The sequence below is a fragment of the Neofelis nebulosa genome, chromosome 4 (assembly GCF_028018385.1).
Source record: "Neofelis nebulosa isolate mNeoNeb1 chromosome 4, mNeoNeb1.pri, whole genome shotgun sequence".
Lineage (NCBI taxonomy): Eukaryota > Metazoa > Chordata > Mammalia > Carnivora > Felidae > Neofelis > Neofelis nebulosa.
The window spans coordinates 42,708,929-42,735,681 of record NC_080785.1 but is presented as its reverse complement, the minus strand read 5'-3'; the positions used below and the strand labels follow the sequence as shown (position 1 = coordinate 42,735,681).

The following is a 26,753-nucleotide window of genomic DNA, read 5'->3' as shown; positions in this document are numbered from 1 at the left end:
AACCCATAGTGAGGAAAAGCTGCAGTAAATAGGAAGAAAGGCTGGAAGTAAAACCAGAACATTAAATAATGAGTAATTATGAGGGACTAAAACAATAACAACAGCAGCAATAAAAACCCTTGTAGAATTCCATCCTTAGAAAAATAGTCAAGGAGCATCTTCAAAGAAGTTATACTAGACAAAGTCTACATTTTAGGCATTTCTAAGGACTGCAAATTTAAAGAAAAGGAAGGAAATAAGCTCTCCCCCCACTTACACTCTGGCACCTATTTATTAGACTTAACTCTGACAGAAGGCACAGGTTTTGATCCCATTTTGACATGCCTGTTTTTTTTTTTTTTCATGATTAGGCTTCTCTCCCATCTCTTTTTCCCTGTTTTATCTATCTTCACAATCTGAATTTTAAAGGAATGCTGTCAAGACAGCATACCACAAAAGGAGAAACATCTACTACAAATTGTACTTTGTATTTTTGGAGCATCTTACTTTGGTCTTTTTGATTTTACAAAAGATCACTGCATTCATTGTGGGTAGAAAGTAATGTTGAGTTGTCAAGTCTGGGGCTTGGGAGAGAGGGAAATGCTGGCATCGTAGGCACAGGGAGCGTGCAGCTTAGAGTCCTATTGCTTGTTCCTGTCCTAACCTGACCCCCTCAACTATGGGATCCCAGGCAAGCCCTTCACAGTTCCTGTACTCACTTTCTTCTAGGTTTGGTTTTTTTTTTTAAGTTGATTTCTGTATAAACATAAAATCTTTAGGAAACAGAAAAGTATATATAAAAAAAAGATCATCCATAATTGATCAAACATAATGATTTTGGTATATTTTCTATGATCTTCATATGTGAAGCTAGTTTTTTATCTTATTTAAAAAAGAATATAGTAGGGGTGCCTGGGTGGCTCAGTGGGTTAAGCATCCGACTTCAGCTCAGGTCATGATCTCACCGTCTGTGGGTTCGAGCCCTGTGTTGGTCTCTGTGCTGACAGCTCAGAGCCTGGAGCCTGCTTCAGATTCTGTCTCTCCCTCTCTCTCTGCCCCTCCCCTGCTTGCAGTCTGCCTCTCTCCCTCTCAAAAATAAATAAACATTAAAAAAATGAAAAAAAAATAATACACTATAAATTAAAGTATACCATCCAACTTCGTATCCCGATTTTTCTTTTGGCAGTGTTTTGTCTTTCTAAATAAAAATATATGGCCTCTTCACCATCATTTTCTAGAGTGCATGATATTGAGCACAGGTGTTTTTGTTCTTTGTGTTTTATTATACATTGACAGAGAGCTTTTGACAGCTTTGGGGCTGTTTGTTTAGCTCACTAAAGGAAAAGAGAAAGTGCAAGGGGCTGATATTCACTTTGTGTATATGATGATTCATAGCCAGGTTCAATTCTAACTTTCCACTACATTGTCCATTGTGTTCATCTGCAGAGAGGTGAGGCCAAGCTCTTTCTGTAGATCATCTTAGATCACAGACCAGTGACTGTAGTATCTTTGTTGGTGTCTGAGTGTGGTGTAACAATCTGGCTACAGATCCCAGCCCTGCAACCTTCTCTGTGATCCCAAGCCATGTTCTTGGTCTCTGTATGTCTCTGTTTTCTCAGCTGTAACAGTGTGGATATCTATCATTAGAATTCCTCAATTCTGAGAAATACATTTTAGCACATTTGACATTGGGTTGAGTCCTGCAATCAATGTGTACACTGTAATTCTTCCTTCCTTTTTCCTCCCTCAACACCCCCTTGAGCTATTATAATCAGTGGTATCATAGAACTGAAGAAATATACTGATACTTGCCTTACAGTTTGTTGAAAAAAAAAGCTGAAATATTATATGTAAAGTATTCTTAGCACTTGGTAAGAGAGTAATAAATAGCAACTGTTATTTCATTAGTAAGAAAACTTATATTGTTCTTAGACTAGCAGAACATTTATTCTGTGTAGAATACGTATGATAAGACATACATTATTTGCTGCTCATATATTTGGTTAAAACTTGTACTGCCCGGAAAAAGCCTTAGCACTCTTGTGAATTAGAAATGGCACAGGGATGGCAAATAGGTTTAACTTTACGTGCCAAGTCTAACCTGTTGATGGTGATTGTCAGATGTGCTGTATTGTAGGAATTGCTGAGGCAGAATCTGGGTGTAGCAGAGAGGAGCACCAAGGTTGACTAGTGACGTCTTAGGAAGATGGAGTGGCAACACCCACCCTAAGTGTCTGCCATCTCTACATCACGGTGTCACAAAACATTACTTGGCAATTCATTTGGCATTAGCCAGGCATTGGTTCATCAGTCAGGAGTTTCACTGAAATCCTGTGGCAATGGACTGTCTCTGGGTCCAAGGTGGGAGCTGAGAACCATGTAGGTGAGAGGCAAGGACACTGATGTCCTGGGAAACATGGGAAACTGATGGAGACCTGCAAGTCTCCACAACACTCTGAAAATACATTCATTTTCTTAATGGCTTTGGGGATTTCAGATATAAACACTTAGCCATTTATCTTAAAACTCCAATCTCAGGGGTGCCTGGATGGCTCAGTCCGTTAAGTGACTGACTTCAGCTCAGGTCAGGATCTTGCGGTTTGCGAGTTGAAGCCCTGCGTCGGGCTCTGTGCTGACAGCTCAGAGCCTGGAGCCTGCTTTGGATTCTGTGTCTCCATCTCTCTCTCTGCCCTTCCCGCACTCATGCTCTGTCTCTCTGTCTGTCTGTCTCTTTCTCTCTCTCAAAAATGAATAAACATTAAATAAAAAAACTCCAAATCCCAGTAGAAATGTGGGAGACTTTGCATCACAAGGAAGGGCAGAGCCTTTGCAATGATCTTGATTTTACTCAGCCCTTGTTCTGCTAAGGCTTGCTTAAGTCTTGCCTCCTGAGCCTTGAATGCCCTGCCTTTCTAGAACTATGCTTGTGGATGACTGACCTGCTCCCTTGCCTTGGTGTACATCCTCACCACATCTTTTTCTTTCTCTCCTCTGCTGTAGGTAAGATGCTGTATTTGAAGGGCCCTGGTGCTGGAAAGGGAGACTGTTCATTTTATTAGGTGGCCCATGTTTTCTAACTCAGCTTTTGTGGAACTTATGAAATAAAATCAATCAGTAAAGGCACACTGCTGAAGGCTTCGATGGAAAGCTACATACCATTTCTTGAAATATTCTGGTAGTCTCTGTGATTGCAGTGGTTTCTTTTCCGTAAGCGAAGGTAAATAGAATTTTCTTTAATTCTGAAACAAATACAAAGGTGTATATCAGGACAAATACAAAGGTGTATATCAGGACATTCACACAAGTTCAAAAACCTTGATTTTATTATGATTTTTCAAAATGGATGGTTCAAATGAACTCAGAAGATCAAATCTTTGCACACATGTTTTCTCTAAACTGTCAGTACATTATTAAGAGTTGTGGGGTGCCTGGGTGTCTCAGTCGGTGACAGCTCAGAACTGGAGACCGCTTTGGATTTTGTGCCTCCTTCTCTCTCTGCTCCTCCCCAACTCATGCTTTGTCTCTCTCTCACTCAAAAATAAATAGACATTAAGAAAATTAAAAAAAAGAGTTGTTACAAATAACAGTCCTATAAAATGGTTTGCATCAATGTAGTAAGACTAAACTTTTTCACTTTTGTGAAGTTCTCCAAAGTCATCCCTTTCTAATCTTTTTACCAAGAGCTACTATAAGTTGCTTGAACAAAGGTCATCTTGACAACTGTGTCCATTTTTAAATTTTATTAGGTTTTTAAAATTTTAATTCCAGTAGAGTTAACATACAGTGTTATATTAGTTTCAGGTGTGCAAGATAGTGATTCAGTGATTCCTATACATTGTTCAACGATTTTGAACCTGACCTTCTTCCCTTTCTTCTTTTGGTTGCTATGAGGCCATGGCACACACTCTTGTTGTCCTTCAGATCTAGCTCTCCCCTTCATTTTAATAGAAGTTTTAGTAGGACATGATAATGTCACAGTGATGACTGCTTTACTCAGCTTCCCTTACAGCCGCAATTGGCCACCTCACTAATTTCTGGACGATCAGATAGAAGGAGAAGTATCCAATTTCTGGGAATATTTCTTAGGAAACAATTGGCAAGTGCCCCTTGTTCCTTCTTTATCTTCTTTCTCCATTTTGGTGCCCAGAGTGATCCCATCTTGGACTATGGGGGTATCTCCTACATTGGGAAGGCAGAGGGGTGAGCTGCAAGAACCCCGAATCCTTGAGAACCAGTGGAATTGAGCTCTCACACTAGAGCTGGATTCCACATTTCTGAAATTTTACGTGTGAGAGAAATAAACTAAAATATTATTTTATTTTAACCACCCATATATTGAGTTTCTTTGTTTACTTGTAGCTAAATCTAATACTAATGGACACAGAGTTTAGAGACAAATTTGTGACCAGTATCAGCTTATAACTGCATGTATTTTAAGTCGTTTTCTTGGCTTCTCTTTGTCCCATCCTTGATTTTCTATCTTCTCTTGCCAAGGTTTCATTTAAGTGTAATTTAATGTTATATCCTTTGTACTTTTATAGGCTTCCCTAAAATCTTTTTTGAAACAAGACCAGGTATAGACTAATGAATGATAATTAAACTCAGAAGTACTTGATTACTCCTCAAATGTTTGTATCTTCTCTTTATTATAATAACTTCATATCTCACAACCTTACATAAATCATCATTTATTTTTAAGTGTTATGTGAGCCTCACTTATAATATTTTAGTGCTTGCCAACTGTCTCAGTGTTTCATAAAGGTAAACATGTATCAGGTTGGGAACTTGGGATGCACTGAAGGAGTATTCATTTCGAAGCCTGAGAAAATTAATGATAACATTTTTTGATAGATGAGCAAGATGTATGAGCAATATTTAAGTATGGGATTTTTACTTTGTGGTAGAATTTTTAGGCGAATGATTTATTTTATTTTTAAAAATCAAAGCTACCCATGCAAATAATTTTAAAAAGCCAAAGTTGTTTTACTTGAGTGATGTTTAATGGGCCCTACTATGTTCCAGAGACTGCTCTAGGCACCTGGGTCATACTGGTAAATGAAGACGATGAAGACCACTGCCCTGTATTGTTGAAATTCTATCAGGAAAAAAACAGTAAGAATCCTGAATGAACAAATTAGAGAGGATGCTAGAAGGCGGTAAGTGCTATGAAAAAAAGGAGGCAGAAGAAATAGGGTTAGAGCGTTCAGAGCAAGGCTCAATGAAATGGTGAACGTAAGCAAAGACAGTTAAACTATTTATGTCTATAAAGCTTAGAGTGATTAACAGCAATCCCACACTCCCCTCCCCTCCCCATTTCTCCATTCCCAGAGGCTACTAATTTCAGCCTTAACTGACTCTTTGGGTATATTCTTTCTTATCTCTAAATAACATACTTTCAAGTCCACTTCTTGATTTGTAGTCTATTTACTTCCCACCATAGAGCAGGGGGTTTGGCTATTCACAATTGATGTATGATTGCTTTCTCTTTCCTTCTAAATTCTTTTATTTCCCTGGAGTTAATAGTTGCCTTTTGTTTGTATGCTTAATTTTCTAAGTATTTATCATCAATTTACCCTCAAATTTTTTACAGTTGTTTGATCACTTTTGAATATACTCTAATGGATAATTTATTCATTTTATCTTGCAGAAATCTCTCCTGAAACCTCTGAACCTGCTTCCTCTGGACTTGCTTCCCTCTCACCCTGGTGCTCAGTAGATATCTTGAGAGCCCCCATCTTCATCATCCTGGAGATTGTCTTCACTTCTTCCCAGCTTAGTAGATCTATTTTCTAGAAGACCACATTTTTATTGTTTCTGATGGAGAATATTTTAAAGTAATGTTTGAAGGATGTGGGGAAATTAACTTATTTTTTTTTATCATTTGTATATCTAAAAATGTTTCTATGTTTTGAGTTGGTGAGGTATAATGTGGGCCCAGAAACAGCTTACACCGTAAGTATAAACATAAATAAGGTAAAAAAAAATTAAAAACATATATAAGGTTAATAAGACTTGTTGGGGAGAAACTTCAAGTTCCACTTGGTCTCTGAACACTCATTATCTTATACAAAGGTCTTTAAAATTTTTTCTTAATGTTTATTTTTGAGAGAGAGTGGCGGGGGGGAGTATAAGTGGGGGAGGGGCAGAGAGAGACAGAGACACAGAATCCGAAGCAGTTTTCAGGCTCTGAGCTGGCAGCACAGACCCCGATGTGGGACTTGAACTCACAAACTGCAAGATCATGACCTGAGCTGAAGTTGGACATTCAACAGACTGAGCCACCTAGGTGCCCCTAGAAAGGTCTTTTAAACAGGACATAGCTAGACTAGATATATCAAGGACAGCCTACATATTTTTAGGGAAAGAGGGTTCTGGTGTTTGTAAGTCACTATTTAACAATAATAGTAGATTTATGGTATAGGAGATTATCTGTTAAATAGGAGGAGTCCCAAACATGATGAATCATCTTCTTGCTAGGGAATCAATAGGAAGAAGGAAATAAACCTCTGAGACCATCAGAGTTTGTCTCTCATTGACTGGTGTGGTAGATTAAAGATGGCCTCATTATCTTTGACACCCTTACCCTTAAATCTTGGCTGTTAAATGACTTTTTGACCAACGGGGTACATTAGAAGTGATTCTATGCCAATTATGGCCCCATTTTTAAGATTCCTGGCAACTTTGTTCTCTTGAAGCCCTGATTCACCATGTAAGAAGTCTGACTATCCTGCTGGAAACCATGTCAAAAGATCCTTCAATGGAAATAACCAAAATGTCTTTCAAAAGGTGAATGGGTAAACAAAATGTGGTGTATCCATACAATGGACTATTATTCAGCAGTAAAAAGAAAAGAGCTATCAAGTCATGAAAAGACATGGAGGAAGCTTAAATGCATATTGCTGAAAGAAGCCAATATGAAAAGGCTATATTCTGTATGATTCCAACTAGGTGGCACTCTGGAAAAAGGCAAAACCATAGACACTGTAAAAGATAAGTGGTTTCTAGGGATTTGGGGAGAGACAGGAGGGATTAATAAATGGAGCACAGAGGTTTTTGTGGGTAGGGGCAGTGATACTGATATATGATACTGTAATGGTGGATACATGCCATTATGCATTTGGCAAAACCCATGCAAGGTTCAACATAAAGAATACACCCTTAGGTAAACTGTAGACTTTAGTTAAGAATAATATATAAATATTGGCTCTTCATTTATAACCACACTAATGTACCACATTAATGCAAGATGTTGATAATAGGCAAAATTGAGGAGGAGATGACAGAGTATATAGGAACTCTGTACCTTCTGCTCAATTTTTCTGGATATCTAAAACTGCCCAAAAATTAAAGCCTTTTTTTAAAGTCTCTATCTGGAAAGGAAACAGGACCCAATATTCTACAACAAACCCAATATTCTAACTCTCCTTCTCAAGCCTCAGTTATGTGAGTCAAGTCATATCTGACCCTTTAACCCAACCACTAGGTAGATACCATCAAGTAACCATGGTCAATATCACATGGAGAGGAAGAATTGGCCAGCCACACTCTTCCTGAATTCCTGATACCCTATACTGTGAGAGGTAATGAAAATGGTTGTTGTTTTAAGCCACTAAAGTTTGGAGTGTTTTGTTACACAACAATAGTTAACCAGAACAGATGGTTATAGAATTCTAGGTTAAAATCATTTTCCCTCAGAAGTTTGAAGCTATCAGTTCATTGGCTCCCAGCCTCCCAGTGTTGTTGTCTGAAGCTGCTCTGTGCCTCCATCCTTTGAAAACCTGCAGTAGCATCTGTTCAAGAGTTCTGAAATGTTGTGATGATAGGCTTGGGGTGGCTCTATTTGCATTCACAGTGTTAGTCACCCAGGGACCTTTTCAACCTGGAAATTCACATGTGTCAGTTCTGAGAGACGTTCTTGAATTATTTCATTGATGATTTCTTCCTTTCTTTTTTTCCTTAGAACTCTTATTATTTGTATATTGGGTCTGCTGGGCAGGTCTTCTAATTTTCCTAGCTTTTCTGCCCTATTTTCCATCTCTTTGTCTTTTGTTCTATTTTCTGGAGGATCTCTTCAATTTCATCTTTAATCCTTTTATGAAAACTATCTTATGCCACTAGCATAACTTCCAAGTGATATTTTTTGTTTTTTGAATATTTCTTTAATTTTAGTGTAACATTCTTGTTACACGAATGAAATATCTTTTCTTATCTTTTTGGAGATACTAATTCTAGTTATTATTGTAAAAAATTTTTTTAAATATTTATTGATTTTTGACAGAGAGAGAGAGAGACAGAACATGAGTGGGGGAGGGGCAGAGAGAGAGGAGACACAGAATCTGAAGCAGGCTCCAGGCTCTGAGCTGTCAGCACACAACCCAACGTGGGGCTTGAACCCACAGACCGCAAGATCATGACCTGAGCCAAAGTCAGATGCTTAACTAACTGAGCCACCCAGGTGCCCTGAATTCTAGTTATTTTTTATAGGTAAGATATTAGAGTCTAAGAAAAATGTTTCTTCCTTAGAAAATAGCAATAGTTTATTTTCTTGAAGTTGCTTCTTCTCTTTTTGTGTTGTCTTTCTACATTCAAAATTTCCCTCTGATGTCCGATGATCCTGTATTGTTTGTTGGCTTGTACTTAAAAGTGGAAGCTGGTTAAAAACTTCAAAGCTGATTGGAAAGTGGACCTCTGGGTGTGGCTTTTTGACTCAGATCCTCACTGTAGCATGGGCTGGTGGGGACTTTCTCGGGGAAGCCCTGCTGTCAGTGTCTGGGGCTTTCCTCCCTGGGATGTGTAGACTCCCTACAGAAGGATCTTCTGCCCTCCAGCCAGGTTGCCAGCACCCTGGGGCTAGGGGTGGGTGGTTCGCAGCATTCAGTATGCATGTGGAGTGGGGTGCTCCTCTCTTCACTTATGTCTGGTGTCCCTCAGTCCAGAAGCTTTTGATATTAGCATCTCTAGAGAATAATAAACCTCTAGACTTATACCAGAGTAAGGAGAGGCAACTGCCCACCTGTGTGAAGTTGGGAAAGAGTCTCAGGATCTAACTGCTTCTTCAACAATCTTTCAATCGACCCTTGTTTTTACTCTCACCTCAATTTCTAGAGCTACCAAATATAACCAATCCTCAAGTCTTCTGGGGAATCTGCAATGTAAACCAGGTTGCTTCTTGACATTCCTTCCCACTGGCTTTGGATGCAGCTTTCTGAGTCAACTGAGTCAGTTACCACTTGTTCTGCTTTCTGGTTTCCAACGTTTTGTGGCTGTTGGCTCTTCCTGTTCTCTTTGTCCTTGTGGACAGATTCATTTACTGTCATTTTAGTGGAGTTTCTCAAGGGACAGAAGTAAATGCTTTGCTCAATCTGCTATCTTACCCAGAAGCCTGAAATGAATATTTTATACTCTGTGTCATTTACGCCCTCTGCCTTGACTGTTTTATTATATTTTGAAAAAGGCAGATGGGAAATGGACATTAGATCTGAGTTCAATCCTAAAATAATTTCACGGTCAATAAAGAGGGGTTATTTTACTTTGGGAAAGTAATTGTTACCAATATTTAGCCATAAATGTATTTTTGATAATTCTAAAAATGGAATTTATGTACCGAAATACTGTTTTGCTCATGACCTGCTCATGGAGAGCGAATAGTGTATATTAATATTATAGAAACAGTTAGTTGCATCTGTCTTTGCAATAATAAAAAATCTTTGCCAATTGGTGAATAGTTTCATTAACATTTCTGACCAGAAATAGTATCTAGACTTTTGAGATTAAGGTTTTGTACTAGGCATTAGCAATCATTTCACATAATCAAAGATATCGTTTTCTTTCATCCCACCTCGAATGCATAATCTGTCTTACAAATACTAGGGATTGAATTTCTCATGGAGTGTCCAGGAATCCTGAGGAGACAGAACAATCAATACAGTATTCTGAGAAGCCCATAGCACAATATTTTTGAGATGCTAACAAATTGAGAATGCTTGATAGAAAGGCATCTGTATACAGGGTCAGGTGAATTTGAATTAATAGGAGAAACCAAGGATACTGTGCATAGTAAGGTTAACTGTGATGACCTTTCTGAGATTTGAAACCAGTCCAGTCTACCCCTACTTGGACTCAGGTTTTTCAGTGTGACCTTCTGTTTTTTCCCTTTGCCCTCTGTTGTACATCAAAACAAAGCCCAATGGGCTGGTAGAAGAGGTGATAGCATCAGTGCTGTAGTTTGATGGGGGCAGAGAGGAGTACTTGAAAGTTCTCTTTCTCCCACCTTCCCCAATGCCCAAGATGCTGGTATCCTCAATGTACGGGGCTGACGTGGAAGCATGCCATATTCAATTCCCACTGTGACTAGCTCTACCTACTCCAGTGCCCAGGAAGTACAGGCATTTCACGTGAGGACACACTGGTCCGCTTTTGATTTCTAACATCAAAATTCAAAACAGGTAAACCTAACACAGAATGTCTACTGGTTGCTCTCCCCAACATAGGTTCAGGTAAACACACATACACACACAAACCACTTTCTCTGAGAGCCTTCTTATGACCTACCACCACCATACCATTTCACTATGACCAAATGGAAAACAAAACAAAACAAAGAAGAAGACCAAAAAATGAGCCTTATGCATGATGCAGATAAATTAAAGGAGTCAAATTTAAAACTGAAAAAAGTCATCACCTTCTATGTTGACTCAAAGCAGAATGTACTTGGAGAAAGGCAACAGAACAGCTTCCCCAAAAGGCTTAGCATATCCGAGGTTTTGGGGATAAATCAAGTCTGATACTATGCAAACAACAGTGATGTATCAGGTCCTGGTGAAGTTTCTGAGGCTATTTCTGTCTCTCTGCAGAGCACTGCTAGTTTGGGTATAAGTTCTGACACCCTAATTAAGGCGAATCGTAGAGAATGAGACACGAAAAAGACTAGGGCATGTGGAAGACTAGTAGCAGGGACAGTGAGAGATACATGGTAACATCTAATGTGAAGGGTTAAGGCAGGGGAGTGGATTAGGATAAAACTGAATCATTTAGAGACCGGGCAGGCTTCATCCAGGGACCACTACTGCTGGGAAGCTTTAAGAAAAGAGTGAATAGTTTTCTTTCTGATGTGGGTGGAAGTCAGACTAGCATGGGGCCGGGGATATGGATTAAAGAATTCTTAAAATTCCTTCTAGTTCTTTGATACTAGATCCCTGTGTAACCTCTAATTCACCACATCATGGAACAATGAAGATTTCAGCCTCAGAGAGAGATAAACATGTAGAATATGACTCGTTGTGTATTCAGAGAGACTAGCAGTGGGCTAATTATGCAGGGGTGTGTGTGCAGTGGTGAGGCTGGCTATAGAGGAGGTCTTAGGAGTTCAGACATGAAAAGATTAGTCAGACAGCATGATAGATTTTGAATTTGGAGCAGCAAATAATGCAGGGAAATAGACTTCATGGGCATTGTGTTCAATAATTCATGAGCTGCGGTACTCAGACAAGGCTTCTTACCTGTTAAGTTAACTTCCCACTAAGGTTCCTTCCTCTGTCCTCTGAACTTAGAGCAGCTGTAACTGCTTCCTTCCTGGCTTTTCTTGGCCTCAGATTTGATTGTAGGCCACTGCATCAGCATAAATATTAAACTATGATAAACTGAGAGATTTAAGGTGTTGAGGCTTATAATGTACGAAGATCACTAGTGATACACAAAAGATTGTTTTAATAATCTAAACAGCACTTCTCAAAGGATGCTGTGAAACACTAGTTTCTTGAAATGTATCTTTCTCATTAAATGCATACATATAGAGAGAAAGGGAGAGAGAGAGATTTTCTACATAGTTCGGCGGTCAAATAAGTTTAGAAACGGTTTCATATTATACCTTGGAGATACATAAGGTTTTTTGCCTTATTAAAGGCTCTAATAAGCCTTATACTGAATAAATGTGTTTCTCCTTATTTAAACCAGCATTTCCAAAACTTAGTTGCCCTAGGAATCTTTTAAAAAATATGTATGACATCTTGTGGAACTAATGTTTCACAGAAGTATGTTGGGGAATATTGATGAACTATTTCTGTGCTCTCTATGTAAGCATTGAGATGGCCTAAAATCTCGGGTTGAGTTGGTTATAGGAATTTTGCTAGAGAAATTTGGAGGTTGTTCATTTACTTTGATCAATCTGGATTGAAAAATTATATCATTCTGGACAAAACTTCACACCGAGGCTTGACTTATCTATTATTGACCAAATTTACTTGTTAGCAGATCTCTCATTTGTTTTATTCCTTCTATCTGGCTATTGAGTTGATTATTTTACTTGAAAATTGTTCTCTCCAATTTGTTGACTGTGTGGTTATTTTAATACTTAAATGAATTTTGCTAGTTTCTTGTAGAACATTTATTATAGAACATGCTTAAAAGTCCAAGGGCTTAAGCTACACTGATTTATTTTTACATGCATCACATCATGCAGCTGGTGATTCAATTCATTCTGTTTATATTCCTTTTCCCTTATCCCTAGCGTTTTCCCTGAAATGTTAATTCCTGCAAATCTGACTTGATTTAGGCAATCTGAGGAAATGCAAGGGAAGGAGCCTTGTAGATTGTAAAGCACTCTACAAATGTAAAGTGATATCAATATGAACTTATTCAGTTGTTCTTTTACTGAGTACCTATTATGGTGCCACATAATGTGTTAGGGTCTAGGGCTAGAGAGTAAAGTCAAGCCTAATTCCTGTACTCAAGATGCTCAGAGTCTGGGGTGGGGTGGGCGGAGTGGAGAGACAATAAATAAACTGTTTTGACAAGTGAGGTGACATTGAGGTTGAAGGAGCACACTAGGAGCACAGGAGAGAATCATCCACTCAGGTGGGGGTTGGCCTGAGGAGGCTGTCTAAAGGAACTGATCCCTGGGTGGTAAGTGTGGAAGCGTGAACAAAGGGTAACTAGATAAGACAAAGGTGAGTGTGAGTGCTCATGAAGAGATGCTTAAACTCACTAGTAACCAGGTTACATATTATCAGAATAACAATAAAATATTGTTAGATTGGAAAAAATTAAGAAGATGGACAATCTTCAGTATTGGCAAGGATACGGGGAAACAAGTATTCTCACAGACTATTTGTGGGAATATAAATTGGGATAGCTTTTTGGGGAGATTATGAAAAATTAAAATGTATACATTCTATACATTCAGATCTATCCATTTTTTCTTAGATGTTTATTCATTTATTTAGAATTTTTTTTAACATTTATTTTTGAGAGGCAGAGACAGAGCATGAGCAAGGGTGGGGCAGAGAGGGAGGGAGACACAGAATCTGAAGCAGGCTCCAGGCTCTAGCTGTCAGCACAGAGCCCGACACGGGCTCGAACCCATGAACTGTGAGATCATGACCTGAGCCGAAGTCAGATGCTTAACGGACTGAGCCACCAAGACGCTCCTCTATCCATTTTTTTCTAAATAAATTGTCACATGTATTCATAAAGAGAACTGTAGGATGTTCATTATGGCATTATTGGGTATCGTGAGGATTTGGAATGGACTGTCCATCAGTACGATGCTATGAAATACCACGCAGAATTGTTCAAGAATGGAAAGTGCTTTGAGAAGTATTGTTAAAGCAAAGCATTAATTTACAGTGTATTATACACTGTTTAATGCCACTTATGGGGAGATTTTAATGAAATATTTCTTTATGTACCGATTTACACACGTAATCACACAGAAGGGATCTGAACAAAATCACGCTAAATTGATAATAGGGCTTTCTCTTGGGAAAGGGGGTGGAATTGGGGGAAAGCTTTGGCTTTTTACTATAAATATACCTCAGTATGTTTTGTAAGATGAAAATGTATTCATTATTTGAGTAATTAAATTAAAAAGTGAAAATTTAGAAATGAGTGGCATCAAGGGAGAAGTTTTGCAGATGGAGAGATTTGTCAGTATATGGCAGGAAGAGTCCTTGGCTAGGAGTTACGGCTTCTACAGATGGTCCTTCTGGCCCAAAGGGCAGTGCCCTGAGCCTTCATTCCATCCCTTCTTGCTTTCTCCATCCTTCCTTGCTTCCTTCCTTCATCTACCTTTCTTTCCCTGTTGGAACTTCCTCTCACTAACAGCATACTGTAGGATTTCTCATCTAAAAATGATTCCCCACAAGCTATCACACCTTTTCTCTTCTCCCTTTAATGGGGAAGGTTTTAATTTTTTATTTATTTTAATATCTATTTATTTTTAAGAGAGAGAGACACACATACAGAGCATGAATGGGGGAGGGGCAGAGAGCGAGGAAGACACTGAATCCAAAGCAGTCTCCAGGCTCTGAACTGACAGCACAGAGCCCAACCGGAGAAGGTGGAGAAACTCAAACTCAGGAACCTTGGGATCATGACCTGAGCTGAAGTCAGGCAGTTAACTGATTGAGCCACCCAGGCGTCCCAAAGGGAACTTACTAAATAAGTTGTTGATGCTCACTTCCCTTATCACCTCCTGGAAACTACTCTCTGCAGTCAGGTTTCCATCTCCCCCCACTGAGACATCTCTGGCCAGTCTCCCTTGATCACCGCCCTGCACCCACAGTCCTCTTTCTCTGTTCCAGTCCTCCTCTGCCTCTGGCATCATTTGGCTGAAAGTCACTTCTCCTTTGGAAACACTTTCTTCCCTTGGTCTCTAGGCTGCTGAACCCTTCTAGTTTTCTCTCTACTTTGAGAGCTATTTCTTCCTTTAAAAAATTTATTTAGCGGTTTATTTACTTAGAAAGAGCATGAGCAGGGGAGGAGCAGAGAGAGTGAGAGAGAGAATCCCAAGCAGGTTCTGCACTGTCAGTGTGGAGCCCCATGCGGAGCTTGAACTCATGAACAGTGAGATCATGACTTGAGCTGAAATCAAGAATCCCACCCTTAATCCACTAAGCCACCAGGCACCCCAAGGACTATTCCTTCCTTATCTTCTCTTCCTGAACCTCTAAATGTTGGCACCCCTCCCACCAGCTTCTGTCCACAGCCACATTTCTTTTTCACACTCATTCTCTGAAACAGAAGTTCTCAATCTGTTGCTCTCAGAACCATTTTATACTCTTAAAGTTACTGAGGAACCCAGAGAGACTTTTAAAGAAAATTAAATGTGAATTATACCTGTCAATATTATATGTTAGAAATCAAAACTTAGAAATTTAAAAGAATATTTAATTATTGATTCATTTAAAATAATAATAAAAATAAACCCATTACATGTTAACATAAGTAACATACTTTTTTCTGAAAAATATGTATTTTCCAACCCTTCCTCCAATTAGTGGGAAAAATGGCATCGTCTTAGACTTTTTCAAATTTCTTTGCTGTCTGACTTAATAGAAGGCAGTCTGGGTTCTCATCTCTGCTTCTGCATTAAATCTGTAGTGGTATGTTGTTTTGATGGAATTATGTGAAGAAAGTCTCATCTTCAACATACAGTTAGTTGTAAAAGGGAGTAACATTTTAATATCTTTTTAAAAATGTTTATATTTATTTTTGAGAGAGAGAGAGAGCACAAGTGTGTGCACACGTGCACGTGCATGGCAGAGGGGCAGAGAGAGAAGGGGACAGAGGATCTGAAGTGGGCTTCATGCTGATAGCAGAGAGCCTGATGGCTGGACTTGAACTCTCGAACTGCAACATCATGACCTGAGCCAAAGTCAGACCCCTAACCGACAGAGCCTCCCAGGCACCTCTACTTTTTTAGATAAGTATGGACAGTCTTCTTTGATTCTATACCAAAACTTGAGATGTGGTATTATTTTAAAGCTTGATTAGTTGTCATGTGGAATCTGAAATTATATCAATGAACTTTTGTACCACATCACATTAAAATGCATTGGTCTATCTTGTACTTTGAATGGATCTTTTACCCATGCATGGTTTTATACATTATATACTGGTCATTTAGAAAATATTGGCTCACTGAGTTATGTGGATATTTTAAATGTTGATACATTTTATGATACAATATTGAAAAATCATACTTGTTGCTAGCACTACATATCAGAAAAGTTTTGGGTATCAGGAAGCTGTCAAGTTCATAACAGAAAATACAAGTTTTCAAAAACTCAGAATTTTCGGGGGCTTTTGAAGATGGCGGCTTAGGAGGACCTGGGCTCACCGCGCGTCCTGCTGATCACTTAGATTCCACCTACACCTGCCTAAATAACCCAGAAAACCGCCAGAGGATTAGCATAAAGGAGTCTCTGGAGCCAAGCGCAGACGAGAGGCCCACGGAAGAGGGTAGGAAGGGCGGTGAGGCGGTGCGCGCTCCACGGACTGGCGGGAGGGAGCCGGGGCGGAGGGGCGGCTCGCCGGCCAAGCAGAGCCCCCGAGTCTGGCTGGCAAAAGCGGAGGGGCCGGACGGACTGTGTTCCGACAGCAAGCGCGACTTAGCGTCTGGGAGGTCAGAAGTGAACAGCTCTGCTCAGAAAGCGGGAAGGCTGGAGGACAAAGGGAGGGAGAGCTGCTGAGCCCCCCTGACGGCAGAGCTCAGCTTGGCGGGGAACAAAGACGCTCGCCAGTGCCATCTCCCCCGCCCATCCCCCAGCCAAAATCCCAAAGGGAACCAGTTCCTGCCAGGGAACTTGCTCACTCCGCGCAAACACCCAACTCTGTGCTTCTGCGGAGCCAAACCTCCGGCAGCGGATCTGACTCCCTCCCGCTGCCACAGGGCCCCTCCTGAAGTGGATCACCTAAGGAGAAGCGAGCTAAGCCTGCCCCTCCCGCCCCCGTGCACCTTGCCTACCCACCCCAGCTAATACGCCAGCTCCCCAGCACCACAAGCCTGGCAGTGTGCAAGTAGCCCAGACGGGCCACGCCACCCCACAGTGAATCCCGCCCCTAGGAGAGGGGAAGAGAAGGCACACACCAGTCTGACTGTGGCCCCAGCAGTGGGCTGCTGCGGGCAGACATCAGGTCGGACTGCGGCCCCGCCCACCAACTCCAGTTATACACCACAGCACGGGGGAAGTGCCCTGCGGGTCCTCACCACTCCACGGACTATCCAAAATGACCAAAAGGAAGAATTCCCCTCAGAAGAATCTCCAGGAAATAACAACAGCTAATGAACTGATCAAAAAGGATTTAAATAATATAACAGAAAGTGAATTTAGAATAATAGTCATAAAATTAATCGCTGGGCTTGAAAACAGTATACAGGACAGCAGAGAATCTCTTGCCACAGAGATCAAGGGACTAAGGAACAGTCACGAGGAGCTGAAAAACGCTTTAAACGAAATGCAAAACAAAATGGAAACCACGACGGCTCGGATTGAAGAGGCAGAGGAGAGAATAGGTGAACTAGAAGATAAAGTTATGGAAAAAGAGGAAGCTGAGAAAAAGAGAGATAAAAAAAATCCAGGAGTATGAGGGGAAAATTAGAGAACTAAGTGATACACTAAAAAGAAATAATATACGCATAATTGGTATCCCAGAGGAGGAAGAGAGAGGGAAAGGTGCTGAAGGGGTACTTGAAGAAATTATAGCTGAGAACTTCCCTGAACTGGGGAAGGAAAAAGGCATTGAAATCCAAGAGGACAGAGAACTCCCTTCAGACGTAACTTGAATCGATCTTCTGCATGACATATCATAGTGAAACTGGCAAAATACAAGGATGAAGAGAAAATTCTGAAAGCAGCAAGGGATAAACGTGCCCTCACATATAAAGGGAGACCTATAAGACTCGTGACTGATCTCTCCTTTGAAACTTGGCAGGCCAGAAAGGCTTGGCACGATATCTTCAGTGTGCTAAACAGAAAAAATATGCAGCTGAGAATCCTTTATCCAGCAAGTCTGTCATTTAGAATAGAAGGAGAGATAAAGGTCTTCCCAAACAAACAAAAACTGAAGGAATTTGTCACCACGAAACCAGCCCTACAAGAGATCCTAAGGGGGATCCTGTGAGACAAAGTACCAGAGACATCACTACAAGCATAAAACATACAGACATCACAATGACTCTAAACCCGTATCTTTCTATAATAACACTGAATGTAAATGGATTAAATGCGCCAACCAAAAGACATAGGGTATCAGAATGGATAAAAAAACAAGACCCATCTATTTGCTGTCTACAAGAGACTCATTTTAGATCTGAGGACACCTTTAGATTGAGAGTGAGGGGATGGAGAACTATTTATCATGCTACTGAAAGCCAAAAGAAAGCTGGAGTAGCCATACTTCTATCAGACAAACTAGGCTTTAAATTAAAGGCTGTAACAAGAGATGAAGAAGGGCATTATATAATAATTACAGGGTCTATCCATCAGGAAGAGCTAACAATTATAAATGTCTATGCGCCAAATACCGGAGCCCCCAGATATATAAAACAATTACTCATAAACATAAGCAACCTTATTGATAAGAATGTGGTCATTGCAGGGGACTTTAACACCCCACTTACAGAAATGGATAGATCATCTAGACACACAGTCAATAAAGAAACAAGGGCCCTGAATGATACATTGGATCAGATGGACTTGACAGCTATATTTAGAACTCTGCATCCCAAAGCAACAGAATATACTTTCTTCTCGAGTGCACATGGAACATTCTCCAAGATAGATCATATACTGGGTCACAAAACAGCCCTTCATAAGTTTACAAGAATTGAAATTTTACCATGCATACTTTCAGACCACAATGCTATGAAGCTTGAAATCAACCACAGGAAAAAGTCTGGAAAACCTCCAAAAGCATGGAGGTTAAAGAACACCCTACTAACGAATGAGTGGGTCAACCAGGCAATTAGAGAAGAAATTAAAAAATATATGGAAACAAACGAAAATGAAAATACAACAATCCAAACGCTTTGGGACGCAGCAAAGGCAGTCCTGAGAGGAAAATACATTGCAATCCAGGCCTATCTCAAGAAACAAGAAAAATCCCAAATACAAAATCGAACAGCACACCTAAAGGAAATAGAAGCAGAACAGCAAAGGCAGCCTAAACCCAGCAGAAGAAGAGAAATAATAAAGATCAGAGACGAAATAAACAATATAGAATCTAAAAAAACGGTAGAGCAGATCAACGAAACCAAGAGTTGGTTTTTTGAAAAAATAAACAAAATTGACAAACCTCTAGCCAGGCTTCTCAAAAAGAAAAGGGAGATGACCCAAACAGATAAAATCATGAATGAAAATGGAATTATTACAACCAATCCCTCAGAGATACAAACAATTATCAGGGAATACTATGAAAAATTGTATGCCAACAAATTGGACAACCTGGAAGAAATGGACAAATTCCTAAACACCCACACTCTTCCAAAACTCAATCAGGAGGAAATAGAAAGCTTGAACAGACCCATAACCAGCGAAGAAATTGAATCGGTTATCAAAAATCTCCCAACAAATAAGAGTCCAGGACCAGATGGCTTCCCAGGGGAGTTCTACCAGACGTTTAAAGCAGAGATAATACCTATCCTTCTCAAGCTATTCCAAGAAATAGAAAGGGAAGGAAAACTTCCAGACTCATTCTATGAAGCCAGTGTTACTTTGGTTCCTAAACCAGAGACCCAGTAAAAAAAAGAGAACTACAGGCCAACATCCCTGATGAATATGGATGCAAAAATTCTCAATAAGATACTAGCAAATCGAATTCAACAGCATATAAAAAGAATTATTCACCATGATCAAGTGGGATTCATTCCTGGGATGCAGGGCTGGTTCAACATTCACAAATCAATCAACATGATACATCACATTAATAAAAAAAAAAAAGAACCATATGATCCTGTCAATCGATGTAGAAAAGGCCTTTGACAAAATCCAGCACCCTTTCTTAATAAAAACCCTTGAGAAAGTCAGGATAGAAGGAACATACTTAAAAATCATAAAAGCCATTTATGAAAAGCCCACAGCTAACATCATCCTCACCGGGGAAAAACTGAGAGCTTTCTCCCTGAGATCAGGAACACGACAGGGATGCCCACTCTCACCGCTGTTGTTTAATATAGTGTTGGAAGTTCTAGCATCAGCAGACAACAAAAGGAAATCAAGGGCATCAAAATTGGCAAAGATGAAGTCAAGCTTTTGCTTTTTGCAGATGACATGATATTATACATGGAAAATCCAATAGACTCCACCAAAAGTCTGCTAGAACTGATACATGAATTCAGCACAGTCGCAGGATACAAAATCAATGTACAGAAATCAGTTGCATTCTTATACACTAACAATGAAGCAACAGAAAGACAAATAAAGAAACTGATCCCATTCACAATTGCACCAAGAAGCATAAAATACCTAGGAATAAATCTAACCAAAGATGTAACAGATCTGTATGCTGAAAACTATAGAAAGCTTATGAAGGTAATTGAAGATTTAAAGAAATGGAAAGACATTCCCTGCTCATGGATTGGAAGAATAAATATTGTCAAAATGTCAATACTACCCAAAGCTATCTACACATTCAATGCAATCCCAATCAAAATTGCACCAGCATTCTTCTCGAAACTAGAACAAGCAATCCTAAAATTCATATGGAACCACAAAAGGCCCCGAATAGCCAAAGTAATTTCGAAGAAGACCAAAGCAGGAGGCATCACAATCCCAGACTTTAGCCTCTACTACAAAGCTGTCATCATCAAGACAGCATGGTATTGGCATAAAAACAGACACATAGACCAATGGAATAGAATAGAAACCCCGGAACTAGACCCACAAACGTATGGCCAACTAATCTTTGACAAAGCAGGAAAGAACATCCAATGGAAAAAAGACAGTCTCTTTAACAAATGATGCTGGGAGAACTGGACAGCAACATGCAGAAGATTGAAACTAGACCACTTTCTCACACCATTCACAGAAATAAACTCAAAATGGATGAAGGACCTGAATGTGAGACAGGAGACCATCAAAACCCTAGAGGAGAAAGCAGGAAAAGACCTCTCTGAACTCAGTCGCAGAAATTTCTTACTTGACTCCTCCCCAAAGGCAAGGGAATTAAAGGCAAAAATGAACTACTGGGACCTTATGAAGATAAAAAGCTTCTGCACGCAAAGGAAACAACCAACAAAACTAAAAGGTAACCAACGGAATGGGAAAAGATATTTGCAAATGACATATCGGACAAAGGGCTAGTATCCAAAATCTATAAAGAGCTCACCAAACTCCACACCCGAAAAACAAATAACCCAGTGAAGAAATGGGCAGAAAACATGAATAGACACTTCTCTAAAGAAGACATCCGGATGGCCAACAGGCACATGAAAAGATGTTCAACGTCGCTCCTCATCAGGGAAATACAAATCAAAACCACACTCAGATATCACCTCACGCCAGTCAGAGTGGCCAAAATAAACAAATCAGGAGACTATAGATGCTGGAGAGGATGTGGAGAAACGGGAACCCTCTTGCACTGTTGGTGGGAATGCAAAGTGGTGCAGCCGCTCTGGAAAGCAGTGTGGAGGTTCCTCAGAAAATTAAAAATAGACCTACCCTATGACCCAGCAATAGTACTGCTAGGAATTTACCCAAGGGATACAGGAGTACTGATGCATAGGGGCACTTGTACCCCAATGTTTATAGCAGCACTCTCAACAATAGCCAAATTATGGAAAGAGCCTAAATGTCCATCAACTGATGAATGGATAAAGAAATTGTGGTTTATATACACAATGGAGTACTATGTGGCAATGAGAAAGAATGAAATATGGCCTTTTGTAGCAACGTGGATGGAACTGGAGAGTGTGATGCTAAGTCAAATAAGCCATACAGAGGAAGACAGATACCATATGGTTTCACTCTTATGTGGATCCTGAGAAACGTAACAGAAACCCATGGGGGAGGGGAAGGAAAAAAAAAAAAGAGGTTAGAGTGGGAGAGAGCCAAAGCATAAGAGACTGTTAAAAACTGAGAACAAACTGAGGGCTGATGGGGGGTGGGAGGGATGGCAGAGTGGGTGATGGGTATTGAGGAGGGCACCTTTTGGGATGAGCACTGGGTGTTGTATGGAAACCAATTTGACAGTAAATTTCATATATTAAAAAATAAAAAAAAATAAAAAAAAACTCAGAATTTTCTTTGAAAGCTGAAATTTTATGATTAACGGTCAATACTGTCGGTTGTTTTCCTTGAAGCTCCTTCATTTCAGATACACTATCTGCCACATATCCAATCTGAATAACTATAATTTATTTTCTAGATCTTTTAAATAAAACCAGTGTTCCATGAAAAACTGACTAATTCAGCTCTCAACTCCCTCACAAAAGTGCTTTTTCTTAAGAAAATCATTTTTTCTTATGCAGTACAAGTGCTTTATGCATACCTCCCATTTCATCTGATGAAATTATTAAAAAATCATGGACATACTTTAAAAAAATTAATAATTCTTCTGCTCAATAGGTGAACTTTTCAGGGGAAGCTGCCCTCCCCCCCCGGGCTATTTTTTAAAACGAGGGTTGTGTAGAGGTGAAGATCACAGTGACTATAAACATAGTTTGGCGCCACTGCCTTTATTCATGCTCAGATGTCAACAATTTCACCCACCATGTTTTTGTGCCATCAGTACCAATGGCTACACAGTGCAAAAGGCAAATACTGTTTTGGTACTGTTGTGAAAGTAATTTTTACCTTGTGGATCCCTCGAAAAGGCCTGAGAGACCCACCTCCCAGCAGTCCACAGACCACACCTGGAGAATCTCTGATGTAGACTGTATTTCACTCCAATCAGCCTCACCTAACTTCAAATGACCACCTCTCTGGCTAATTATTTGTTTTGCAAAGTATAATTATAAGATGACTAATGATTTGCACTTACATCACATGTAATTTTTGAATAATGGATTTAATAAGGTTATTAAGTCCACTAGTGTTTAGTACTTACATGTATTTTTTTAAAACATGAAATTAGGTTAGCAAATCTTAGCTGCAAATCCCTTCTCTCCAATTTTCTGTTTTTAACACCCCAAGTGACTTGGTTTGGAATTATACACTGCTTTTCAAAATTGTTCTCTCATATAACGTCTATTGGGTTGGAGAGAATAGATAACCTTTAACACTCAGATTCTAGGACACTGCTCATCAAAGATGTGTGTTTAAATGTCCTTGAATAGCATTACTGTGCCTCTTTTCACAGTAGCTTTGTCTATTTCTTTCTAAGCGTGTACTATGTTTCTGGCCCCAAATAGCAAATCTAAGCCAGTGGCAGAGGGAGCAACATTTGTTCTACAAAATTCCATGTAGTTGGCACCCACTTATGTTGACCTACTGATCTCACTCTTCTCTTTCCAGCTTGATATGGTAACTTCGGTAATTGCTTTTGGTTCTTTTGGCTTTCATGATTTTTAATGGCTAACTTCACCTTTTATTTTTAAAGCTCTGATTACTGCCCTGTTTTTCCTCCCTCTGCTCTCCAGCTTTGAAGGACTTCTCTACCATTTACCCCTGGCCTGCAGAACTCCACTGACCGGACCATCTCCTGGACCAACTTTCAGAAGGGGTTTTGGGCACCATAAATGCTCACGTTAGATGTGGTTAGGTTCAGGTGCTTATGTTTGTTAAGGGTTTGGAGTTACCAGGTCTCTGTCTGACTTTTGCTTAGAGGAAATAGTACCCATAAAGGACAATCAATTATGGAGTGCTACTTAAACCAGTAGCTGGTCAAGTAGCCAGCACCACACAGTGCAGGGCTTATGATGCAGATGCTCAAACTTTATGGCACAACAACCCTGGCCCTAGAGAAACATGGTTCCTAGAAAATTTCAGACTCTGACCCATAAAATTAGCCAAGTCTTATCTGAAGGCACAGTCAGTTAAGGGGTGGAGAAAAGCATATTTGGTGGGGAGAAGCAGGAGCATATTTTCTCAACAGCTTCCTCCAATGCTTCTAAACCAAGGAGCATCAGGAGGGTAGGATGTGGACTTCAATAACACGTTGCCCTAAATCCACTAAACTTTAATACTGGGGAGAATTTCAGAGATTGCTAGGTGCAACTCAACTTCAACATATAAATGAGGTCCAGGACTGCTGTATATTCCACTGAAGGCCATGCAGAACCAGAACCCTTATACCTGTAAAGGTGGTCTTCCTCCTACTCTACCACACCAACTCACAGGGCTCTCGAGTTTTAGATATTGCTTTAACTGGAAGTCCTTCCTTCCTGAATTTTGGTATTATTTCCCATACTTCCATATGTGTTACTGGCCTTGTGTTCTTTAACTTAAATAGGATTTTTCTCTTACATTAATTGCTTTTGAACATGATCTGAACATGAAGTACTATTTTTAATTAAAAAAATACCCATTTCTTCTCACTTACAATTATAGTTCCCTTCTCTAATGTTGGCTATTGGGCTCCCAGCTCCCATGCTACCAACCTCATAGGGTCGGTTTTTGTTTTGTTTTGTTTTCGGTTTTTTTTTTTGTCTTTGAACCACTCAATTACTTTCAGAATCACATTGGGAAAACAAAATAAAACACATGGTTTTAAACGATATTGCTTTTTGAATTTTCTCGAGCCTAAGAGTCAAGAGAACAGATTTTTGTTAATGTCGAATCAACTAAAGGATGTAAAGATTTGTGAAAGTAAGGGGTTGTATTTGTCTTTTAATGCATGCATGTAATTTCAATTAGTTACATTTACCTCATAAAAATATTAAATTTTGAGGGAGGAGGGTATGTTGGAAAAAGAAAAGGAAGGTAACCATTTTCTCTCCCAAGCAATATCTTTTTGCTTTCTTTCTTTCTCTTTCTTTCTTCTTTCTTTTTTCTTTCTTTCTTTCTTTCTTTCTTTCTTTCTTTCTTTCTTTCTTTCTTTCTTTCTTTCTTTCTTTCTTTCTTTCTTTCAAGTTTATTTATTTATTTTGAGAGAGACAGAGAGCACAAACAGGGGAGGGGCAGAGAGAGATGATAGAGAGCCAATGCAGAGCCAGATGTGGGGTTAGAACTCACGAAACTGTGAGATCATCATCTGAGCCAAAACCAAGAGTCTAATGCCCAGCTGACTGAGCTACCCAGGCACCATGCATCCTTTGCTTTCAAAGGTACATTTTCTAAAGAACATTGTTAATACCCAAAGCATGATGCTGATCACAGATAATAAGAAGCACTATCTACAGATCCAGTTGAAGAGAGAAATCCATAAATTCTATCCCATTTTGATAAGCATTTGGACTCAGAAGGACATGCTCAAAATGCCCGTGGAAACTGCCCATGTCATTCATACATGTTGCTTTCTGGGTCAATATTCTTTTCATTCCCCTGATTCCAGCAGAAGAGGATCTTCTAATCTCTAATCTAATCTTCTAATCTCTCTAATATTTTTTACACGCTTTATAAATCTTTGTTATTTTAAGAAGGGGATTGGCCCAGCCTAGATTATCTGCAGTATATAATTTGCATGAGATTATAGAAATGGTTTAACAGGACCTACTGCTGGGAGGGATGTCTTGAATGGTGACACACACATGACTATCATGCTGCTATGTGTCTGTTTACTGGCGGAATCTGCTGCAACTCAGATTTCAGAGAATTTCCTTTTCTGTCAAAAGGAACTGAATATATTTCCCCCATTCCAGCTGGGTGGCAAAGAACACAGGCATAGTACACACAAACAGGTGGCAGAAAGAGCTCTTGGAGAGAAATGACTAGATAGCCTGGGGCCCCACAAACACATAGAGAGAAAAGCCCTTGCAGGGTATGTGACCCTACAGCATGCCAGCTGTGCTGCGCACATCCTTAGAAACACAACAGATAAGGACAGTACCTGGAGTCAGTGATGAGTAAGTTGCAGAACCAGATGGAAGTTTTGTAAATGGCAACACAGAGCCTGATACAAGAAGGTGCTAAGTCAGCACCAACTAGCTTAGGATAGGGATGACTTTCACCTAACGCACACCTAGCCAGTCACCTCCTTTGTGAGATGGTGTTAGAATGTCTCTGCACAGCCCTTATAAGGATTATAAACCATGAGTGGCTAAAGACTGGCAACTCTCCTCTCCCTTTCTCCCCACTGCCTTTCTCCTATGGACATCTGTCTGCTGCTGGGCTCTGATAGGATGGTGGTGGATGCAGCCATGGGACGGGAGGGCTAGTGGGATTTCACACTGAGAAGGGAGCAAACCCCTAGTCTGAGGACAGAAGAGACACAGAAGGACATTGGCTCCCCCTGTCACCCCCTCACTAAAATCTAAAAACAACTGAACAGCCTGCTTGGGAGCAGGAGCTATTTTGGGGCAGAGTTTTTGGGAAAATTAGATGTAGGAGATGTGGGGCAACTGTTGGTGAGTGTGAGCTATAAGTGGAAGAGATAAGGAAACCAGTTTTCCCTTCAACTGGGCCCTGCTGAGTGGATTCTTCTTTCACTCTTTGGATGACTCCAAGGAAGATTTAAACTACTTGGCAATTGTTTTATTTTTTATTTTATTTTTTTAAATGTTTATTTCGGAGACAGAGAGAGACAGAGCATGGGTGGGGGAGGGGCAGAGAGAGAGGGAGACACAGAATCCGAAGCAGGCTCCAGGCTCTGAGCTGTCAGCACAGAGTCTGACACGGGGGCTCGAACACACAAACCATGAGATCATGACCTGAGCCGAAGTCGGTCGCTCAACCTACTGAGCCACCCAGGCGCCCCATTGGCAATTGTTTTAAACATCAGACTGGCATTTCCTCAATGGCAACCTTGTGAAGCTTTAGGTCAAAAGGTGGCTGAATTTTATAGGGTTCAACATAAAGTTAAACTTCCATTAAAAGTGTAATAAACTATATCCATTTCTCATTCATAATGTATTCCTTTGTTGTTGTCATAAAAGCTTTAATTTAGAGAAATCTCCAGGT

The 26,753-nt window shown here is 40.0% G+C and overlaps 1 protein-coding gene across 3 annotated transcripts in view; it reads right to left on the bottom strand.

Moving 5' to 3' along the window:
- Positions 1-26,753, bottom strand: part of AOAH (acyloxyacyl hydrolase) — a 174,814-nt gene that overhangs the window by 47,094 nt on the left and 100,967 nt on the right. For all 3 annotated transcript variants that reach the window (XM_058724586.1, XM_058724585.1, XM_058724587.1), the window contains exon 14: positions 3,136-3,218. In XM_058724586.1, coding sequence (XP_058580569.1) covers positions 3,136-3,218 — 83 coding nt within the window. The remainder of the gene's footprint in view (positions 1-3,135; positions 3,219-26,753) is intronic.